This window comes from Helianthus annuus, chromosome 8 (genome assembly GCF_002127325.2).
Source record: "Helianthus annuus cultivar XRQ/B chromosome 8, HanXRQr2.0-SUNRISE, whole genome shotgun sequence".
NCBI lineage: Eukaryota > Viridiplantae > Streptophyta > Magnoliopsida > Asterales > Asteraceae > Helianthus > Helianthus annuus.
In genome coordinates this window covers 84755642-84764952 of record NC_035440.2, presented here as the reverse complement: position 1 = coordinate 84764952, position 9311 = coordinate 84755642, and the positions used below count along the sequence as shown (strand labels likewise).

The following is a 9311-nucleotide window of genomic DNA, read 5'->3' as shown; positions in this document are numbered from 1 at the left end:
TGTTGGTACTGTATCTGACCGAACTGATACTGATCAAAACCCGCTGCGAAGCGCGGGTAATCCCACTAGTTTAAAACAATGAAAGCATTTTAAACTTTTTATGTATGTTACACATTGAAATTGGGTCTCTTGAAAACCCAAGTCTCTCCCTTAAATAATTGTAACTTGAAGAATATTGAAGAATATAATATTCTTCAAGTTACAATCATTTAAGGGAGAGACTTGGGTTTCCAAGAGACCCAAGTTCAATTCCTGCTTCTTCTCGTTAGTTTTTAGCGGTACCTGGTGATGATGGAAGACTAGGCGAGTAGGCGGCGATCGCTAATTTGATCCTTGAACTGAATGGATTTTATCTCACCGCACTGTCGTGCCTTTGGGCGAGTGTTCATGGGCTTCTGCCCTAGGTGAGGGTTTTCCCCAGTTCAAAGACGAGTGTATCTCGATGTTGTGAATTTCGCTAATAGCCCGTTTGAAGGATTCCTTGGCGGTTAAAAAAACAATCATTTAAGAAAAATTATTATAGAATGATTGCAACGGTTATTCAATTTCAGTTTACTAAAGATTCGTTGTATTAGAAAGTAGATAAGTGTAAGGAAAGTGGTAAATAATAATTAAAGAAGTAGCAGTCCTCATGTTTTGTACACTAACCCAACTTTGCCAAGTAACCTTCCTTCATTCCACATGCACTGGATTAGGATCAAACCTTGTATCTATATCTATATCATTAGCCGTTATACGTCATTATATTCATGCATCCTTATTCACCTTCCACTTGTCAATTGCCATTCATCACACACACACATATATATATAAGTATATAACCCCCAACCCACATCTATACAACAAATAACAAACTCAACACAAATGAACAATTATACCACATCTTGTGAGTCCAGCTGGTACCGTCTGAACAACATCGGTAAAGGATCATTTGGAGCGGTGAGTCTCGCCGTTGACCAATCCGGTCAAACACTCGCGGTCAAATCCGTCGAGAAAAAATCTAACGAGTTTCTCCGGTATCTCGAGAGCGAGATTCGCATATTGAAATCGCTATCCTCGCCACACATCGTTAAATATCTCGGAGACGACGTTACGCGTGAGGGGTTATCCGTGTACCGGAACCTACACATGGAGTACATGCCCAATGGCACTCTTGCTGACGTGGCAAAACAACACGTTATCAGCACGAATGATGTTCGGGATTACACGTGGTGCATCACGTCCGCGTTGAGCTACATTCACGCCCGAAACATCGTCCACTGCGACGTAAAAGGCGCGAATATATTGCTCGGAAACACCGCCGGAACCGCCAAGCTTGCCGACTTCGGTTCCGCGATTGATGTAAGGAATATCACGTGTAACACACGTGGCAGTCCGTTATGGATGGCGCCTGAGGTCATCCGAGGCGAGTACATCGGACCAGAGTCCGATGTATGGTCGTTAGGGTGTACAGTGATCGAAATGATCACCGGAAAGCCAGCCTGGCAAGACCGGGGAGTCGACACTCTCCGGTTAATCGGATACTCCGGCGCGGTACCGGAGTTGAAAACAACAACTCCGGTACCGCACGATCTACGTGATTTTTTAAACAAGTGTTTGAAACGTGAACCGAGTGAAAGATGGAGCTGTGATCAGCTGCTACAGCACCCATTTCTGTTATCCTGTTCCCCACCATCCTCACCGCAGATCACGATCAACACTTGTAAATTGTCTCCAAGATGCATATTTGATTGGTCTGATTCAAATTCAAGTTCAAGTTCAGGTTCAAGTTCAAGTTCAACTTACGAATCAACCGTTGACACGTGTCAATTCAGCATGAACAACGCGAAACAGAGGATTGGTAAATTAGCTTCAACTTCAGGGGTAATTTGGGAAACGGAAGGGTGGGAGGTGGTGAGGCACGTGACGGCTACTACTACTACTACGTGGGAATATTCTGATTCCGTTGATGATGAAGAAAGTGTGACTGGGAGTGGAGGGGTAAAATGGGATTTTAGTGAAAGTACAACAAGTGAAGCATGGGGTACAATGGATAGTGTAGATATATACAGGTGTTGTTATATGTATGTTTGGTTACAAAAAATGTGTGATATAATTGTTGTGTTTAATTTGAATTTTATCCAACATATTCAGTACACGCAATGGTTAACTTCAACGCCAAGTGTTGTTGTTCATGGTTTGTTAATTGACACGTGGAATATTTTTATGAATGAAAACAAAGTTTATAAAATTGTGTATGATGTCATATGGCAATGGCATATTGGCATCTGCCCTTTTGAGACGTGGGTGGGTGGGTGGTGATTTGGCACACTCATGGAAATTATGTATGTAAATGTGTAGTTTTTGGATCATCATATAATTTGTATTGTGTTTGCCCATTGGTATATATTCTAGTGACATTTTATGGTAGGATAAAATTTTATGACTAATAAATTTTTGGTTCAATTTCTATAACATGGGTTTTTCTTATATTTATTGGGTTTTCTTCTGAATTTGCCGTTAAAAATGTTGGAATCATGCATACTGGATATGGATATGATCGGGTGGTTCTGCTGCTAGTGACATAGTATACTCTAGTGATCTAAATTTGCCGTTAAAAATGTTGGAAATTTTAGTGAAAATGAGTTTTTCACTAAATATTTTGGACATCAATAATATTTATATATGTGTTGTATAAATAATTATTTATGGTTTGTGTTCAAACTATGTCCAAATAGAGCTAAGATGAATGAGATATCGAAGCTTGAAGTTGTTTGTTTGGAAAAACAAAGATGAGAAAAATGGATTGAGATTTGTCATCTTGTCCCACATAGGTGGGATGACAAAACTTAAAGTCGTTTATGTCAAAATGACTGGTACCACAAACAATCAACAAAATATTCAAGAAATTTTGATACAAAACTGTTGATCCAAGAACACAAGAGACACAATCCACCAAATACAACTCTTGACACACAGAGATGATCGAACCGATAATCTCTTACGAACTACAACAGGAAATACTATAAAATTTGATTCAAAGAGAAATCAAAGCTTTTACAGAACCCTAGATCGCCTTGAAGAGAGAGGAAAGGAAAAAGGAAGACCCTCGATGAAAGAACGGACTTGAATGAATGGCCAAAAATATCTGAATGTGTTGTTATCTATCTCCTGGAACGAGTTATGCAACTGCTTTATAAGTCCATCAACAGGCCCAGCCAATCTACTCACCAACAAGCCCAGCTTCTCATATGACAGGAACAATACTCGGCCCAACAGCACATGTTACAAAAAAATATAACAGAACGATTATAGCAGCCATAAACTAAGAGAGATATTAAATTGCAAAGATAAAAAAGATATTACCTTTTGTATTTTTTACACCCCGCCTCAATTTAATATCCAAAAAAATCAACCAGATGCATTTTTGAACACAATTCAATATGCTGTCCAACTAGAAGTCCTTTTGTCAACAAGTCCGCTAGCTGATCGGCTGACTGAACTCCTCCAACACTTATAATACCTTTTGAAATTAATTCTCTCAAGAAAAACAAATCAATTTCAAAATGTTTAGTGCGATCATGAAATACCGGATTAACTGCTATGGACAAAGCAGCATTGTTATCACAATACAACTGAACCGACAACTTAACTGATACATTTAACTCAAGTAATAGATTTTTTAGCCACACAACATCACACGCTGCTGCACACATAGACCTATATTCAGCCTCGGTTGATGATCTAGATACAGTAGCCTGCTTCTTACATTTCCAAGAAACTAACGAGTTCCCCAAAAAAATACAGAAACCAGTAACAGACCTTCTAGACTCAAGACATTTTGCCCAGTCCGAGTCTGCATAAGCAACTAAGTCAAAAGATGACCCTTTACTAAACAACACTCCTTTTCCAGGAGACCGTTTTAAATATCGCAATAGCCTAAAAGCTATCTTTAAATGACCTTGAGACGGACAATGCATGTATTGACTCAAAAAATGAACAGTGTATGATATGTCTGGCCTAGTATGTGCAAGATAAATTAGCTTGCCAACTAGTTTTTGATACCCTGTTATACTATCCACAATATCACTGTTATTTTTGCACAACTCAGTAACAACACTATTCTGTTCAATTGGATTATTTACTGGTTTGCATGCACTCATGCCATAGTCAGCCAATAACTCTAAACAATATTTCCGTTGTGACAAACATACTCCTTTTTCAGACTTAATCACCTCTATTCCAAGGAAATACTTTAACTCTCCTAAATCTTTAATAAAAAACTTGGTTTTAAGCCATTGTTTAACAAGTTCTATTTCCTTAACAGAATTACCAGTAATTACAATATCATCAACATATACAAGCAAATAAACAACAACACCTTGACCAACTTTGTAAAACAAAGAATAATCACATTTACTTTGAATAAATCCTAATTCACACAACACATTTACCAATTTTTTATTCCACATTCTAGGCGCTTGTTTTAAGCCGTATAGTGATTTTTTAAGTTTACATACCCATTTTTCATCTTTAGAAAAATAATCATCAGGTAAAGCCATATACACATCTTCATGTAATTGACCATAAAGGAAAGCATTATTGACATCTAGTTGAAACAAATTCCAACCACGTTCAACAGCAATAGATATTATACATCTAACTGTAACCAGTTTCACAACTGGTGAAAACGTTTCATCAAAATCTATCCCTTGTTTCTGGATATAACCTTTAGCCACTTGTCTGGCCTTATACCTTTCTATTTCACCAGTGGACTTGTATTTGATTTTAAATATCCACTTACAACCTACTACAGACCTACCAAGAGGCAGGTCCACAAGATCCCAGGTATCATTCCAATGAAGAGCTTCAATCTCTTCATTCATGCCAGATATCCAATTGGGATCATCACAAGCCCCACTAAAATTCTTTGGCTCATAGCTTTTATCTAGAACTGAAATAAAACACTTATGTTCTAATGACAAATTTGAGTAGTTTACTACTCTTTCTAACCCAAACTCGTATAAATAATTATTTATGGTTTGTGTTCAAACTATGTCCAAATAGAGCTAAGATGAATGAGATATCGAAGCTTGAAGTTGTTTGTTTGGAAAAACAAAGATGAGAAAAATGGATTGAGATTTGTCATCTTGTCCCACATAGGTGGGATGACAAAACTTAAAGTGGTTTATAAGGAGGAGCACTCCTTGTACTCATGCACATATGCGCGCGTGCCGTGGGCTATAGGCCCTATGTAGTGCACTTTGAACTTCGCACACCGCCTTTGTATTTTTGTCCATGAGCGCGTGGTCAGATACATGGCGGGTCCGCTTATGGCGCACCCTTGGGTGGCATAGGCGGATACCATGGCATGTAGCATGACGATGCGGCGCAAGCTTCTTAGGCGCATGGCGCACGTCATTGGCCATGGCGAAGACTGCAAAGGGCACACGAGTTTGGATAGCGCATGACCAGGTGGCGTCCTGGTATGCACAATGGCATATGTGTGGCGCGCGGCTCCATATGGCGTGGCATAAGGTCCATGTAGTGTGATGCATGGATTTGCGGATCTGTTATGGCGCGCGCGCAGGTTACAGTAGTAACTAGGAGCACTGGTCAAGCTATGGGTGCATGTCTGCAACGGTAACAGAGCAATTGGTAGGATCTGGTCAAGCTAGCTGTTACAACCCGTTTAATGCGTGTCATGATGAATATGACCATTATTGTCTAACTACTTAAGTCCATTTAATTAGAGATTAATGTCATATTCATTATCTTGTTTATTACAAGATTAATGTTATAGTTATGACAAGATTAATGTCTATTTTATTACTAGTTTCAATGAGATTAAAACTATGGGTGTGTATATATGAACTTGGTGGTTCATACTAGAGACACAAGAAAATAGACATTCTCTTTAGTCTCGATGTTTTTCATTGAGAGGAGTACTCTCAATTCTACACAACTTCACATTGTTCCAATTTTATAAACACCAAATTATACCCGGTGTAATCTCGGGCGCGAGAGTCATCTCCGGCAGTACAACTACTGCTTCGGTTGTTGTATCCTGGAAACAGACCGTCTGAGAGGAGGGGCGGGATCTGTTTTAAGGGCCCCGTGTCTAACACGATCCTCAACCAAAACCGTCAACGACAGTTTGTTCATTCTTGCAGTGGAAGTTTATTCAAGATGGTGCGGTTGAAGTTCTTCCAAGGATGTTGACTTGAATCAAAATTGGTACAATTAAATTGGTATAATTTTATTGTATTAGATTCGTTTATTTAGTTTTTGTAACCAGTATTGTACTAGAAGAATTTCCCACAAATAACGAGAGTCTCGTTATTATTTATTTTATTAATATTTTTAATAAAAAGTGAACCTAATTCCAAAAAAAAATTAGATTGTGTTCATATTACATGATTAAAAAATTAAAGCCGGTGCTAGATGTTGGTTAGTTTATGAGAGGTGACGTGACAACAGTTACCTTCCGTAGGACCACTATGTCAGCAGCCATGTAGGCGTCACATACAGCCACGTGGAAATTTTAATTGTTTTATAGAAAGTTAAATTATTATCACTTTTACAAAGTAATTTAATTTTCCTTACGTTTCTAAACAATTCTCAGTTCTTTTTTTCCATTTTCAAACCTTTCGTCTCAGTTTTTTTTTTTTTTTTTTCATTTTCAAACCTTTGGTAATTTATAATTTGTTTAGTTCTTATTTTTTATGTATACATGTACAGCTGTGTTGAGACTCCGGTTTTAATCAATTTCTCTATAAAAATGTTTTTCTAGGTAAGTAGTGTTAATTGTCACGTGTAATTTGAAAAAAAAAGCATTGATTATTTTCTTTTATCGCTTCACTAAGGCCACGTGTAGTGGTCACCCGTGTCGTTTGCTCTATTTTGTCATGTGTTGTCCATGTCATCCCACAATTCCTTGGCAGTGTTACAATAGTGAAATAGTGTAGTGGTGAGTCATGTAAAATTAATAGGTTAAATATATATTTTGTAATTGAAAAAAAATGGGATTGGCTAACATTTACCAGCCAAGGCTAGTTTCTTTGGTTTCCACAACTTTCATATCATGGCCTAAACCATGCAGACTAGCCAACTTTGCCAAACAACGAAATGAGAGGATGGTGTATGCCTTGTGGTGGTGCGTGGTATGGCTAACCACGTGACCACTACGTTTGGTCTCTAAGTGTGTATAAGTTTATACGCTCAACTTCTTCACTTCTTCTCTTACAAGTGTTGAATCTTCCTATTTTAATTTATTTCTAGTATGAATGAGTAAGATGTAAACATTTATTTATTTTAGCTTGGCAAGGGGTGATTATTAAGGGTGGTAACTAACTTTAGAAATTTATAGAAAAGGTGAACCAAGGACAGAAAAGGGTGATACATTGAATTTGTCTAGAAACCACACATGACTGATCTCCACATGAAAACTTTGTATTTGTAGCACATGGAACCCTTTTGACTTATATCATTTTGTAAGACATTTGGATTGTTTGGAAGCTTAATTAATCAAGAAGAAAACATACAAGATGCCTTCCTCATTTTCTTAACATCTAGCTAAAAGAATGTTAAGGCTGTGCCTTCAATGTAGATAAGTTTGGTAATATTCTTCTTATGCATGATTCTCCTAACTTAACACTTATAAAAAAATGACATTAACAAATCATGAATTAAGGGTCACTTTTTAATGAAAGGTCAATTTATTTCGAAAACGTGTTTAGTATTAAGTGATAGTTGCATTGATCGAGTAAGTTTCAATTTCGTGTTCGATGTTTCATTATGTGAATCTTGTAGTGATGTTCATATGTTTTTTTTGTGTTTGATCTTGAATGTATATATTGATCTATATATTGACATTGGATGTAGGGTATTAGCATAGGAATAATCATATTTACTATTAATGTGACATCTTTATAATCTTGTTATCATCATATAAAGAGGTGTGTTTAAAATATATATCGGATGTTTTACATCATCTCACACACCATCATACCAACCATTGAACAATTCAAGAAAGAATTTTAATGAGTTAAATGCGATTTTAGTCTTTGTGCGTTGTGTATCATTTTATCAGTTTAATCTAAAGGTTTTATTTTTTTATGGGTCTAAAAAGGTTTCACTGTTGCCATTTTAGTCCATTAGGCTAACCTCATCCATTTTTTCTGTTAACAAGAAGAGCAATTCGGTCATTTTATATGTAATTCTTTTAACTAGAATAACAATTCGGCCATATAAAATGACTGAATTGTCCGTCTCGTTAACAGAAAAAATGGATGAAGTTAACCCAGTGGACTAAAATGGCAACGGTGAAACATTTTTCAATTCACAGGCGAAAAATGAAACATTTGGACTAAACTGACAAAATGACCCAAACCTTAGGGACTAAAATGACATTTAACTCAATTTTAATCTTATGTTGTTGTAATTAACTTTTTTTATTTAGATTATATATTAACCTTTTATAATGATTTATAAACCTGACTTGACACATTTTAAGTTTTTAACATTCAGTTAGATAATGCTTTTTAACATTATTATATATTGAGGTTTAGGTGTGACTCAATGTCTAAATGTAAAGCAGCGGAATGAAAATTCAAGTCTTTTCTGAATTTCTTTGTTATAAAACGTCATCTTTTATATTAATAACATTATAAAACTATTTAAAAATAAAAATATTGATCGGCTTTCAAAATATATTTTGCTGTTCATTAGGGAACCAAAAAATTGAAACCGATAAACCACTAGTTTTACACGTAAAAAATTGTAAATGCCTTACTTTTTTTTCTAACGTAAAAGCGGCTCAAATAGAAATAATAGTTTTTTTTTAAAGTTCTTTTATTTTTTCCAACTGTTTTTTAAACGTTTTTTAAAATTTTTAACTTTAAAAAAATTTAAAACTTTTATTTTTTATCTTCAACTTTTTAAATTTGTATACCATGTTTCCCAATTTCCTATTTTCTTTATCTCTAATGAACTCACCCCTTTAATATTATAACATCTAAAGCGTGTGTATATACTTGTATACATAATGGGAAACTATTAAAGTAAAAAATAAATCAAGGTTATTGCTTTATGACAAACTTTTAAACAAAAATGTGGCGAGGGAATATGCCTTAACAAGGAAGACATCATCATATTAATATAAATTTACAATCATTATATTTATGAAAATTATTGTAAAATCATTAAACTTATGTGTCTTTCAAAAATGCTCCAAAACCATCCCTCTAAACTTTTGTAGTGATTTGCATGATACTTCACTTTTGGCCTGCTTTTATGGCTATCATTATCCTAAACCAAGACAACCAACATGC

General features: G+C 35.8%; 1 protein-coding gene across 1 annotated transcript; it reads left to right on the top strand.

Annotated features, from left to right (window-relative positions):
- The first annotated feature begins 244 nt into the window (after positions 1–244).
- On the top strand, positions 245–2301 carry LOC110873255 (mitogen-activated protein kinase kinase kinase 18). The gene has a single exon (XM_022122188.2). It carries the CDS (start codon positions 865–867, stop codon positions 2299–2301), a length of 1437 nt encoding a protein of 478 aa, XP_021977880.1. The 5' UTR covers positions 245–864.
- Positions 2302–9311: the final 7010 nt, after the last annotated feature.

What these genes read in the sequence shown, in the direction of transcription:
- LOC110873255 (XM_022122188.2), top strand. Translation starts at nt 865, where the DNA reads ATGAACAATTATACCACATCTTGTGAGTCCAGCTGGTACCGTCTGAAC.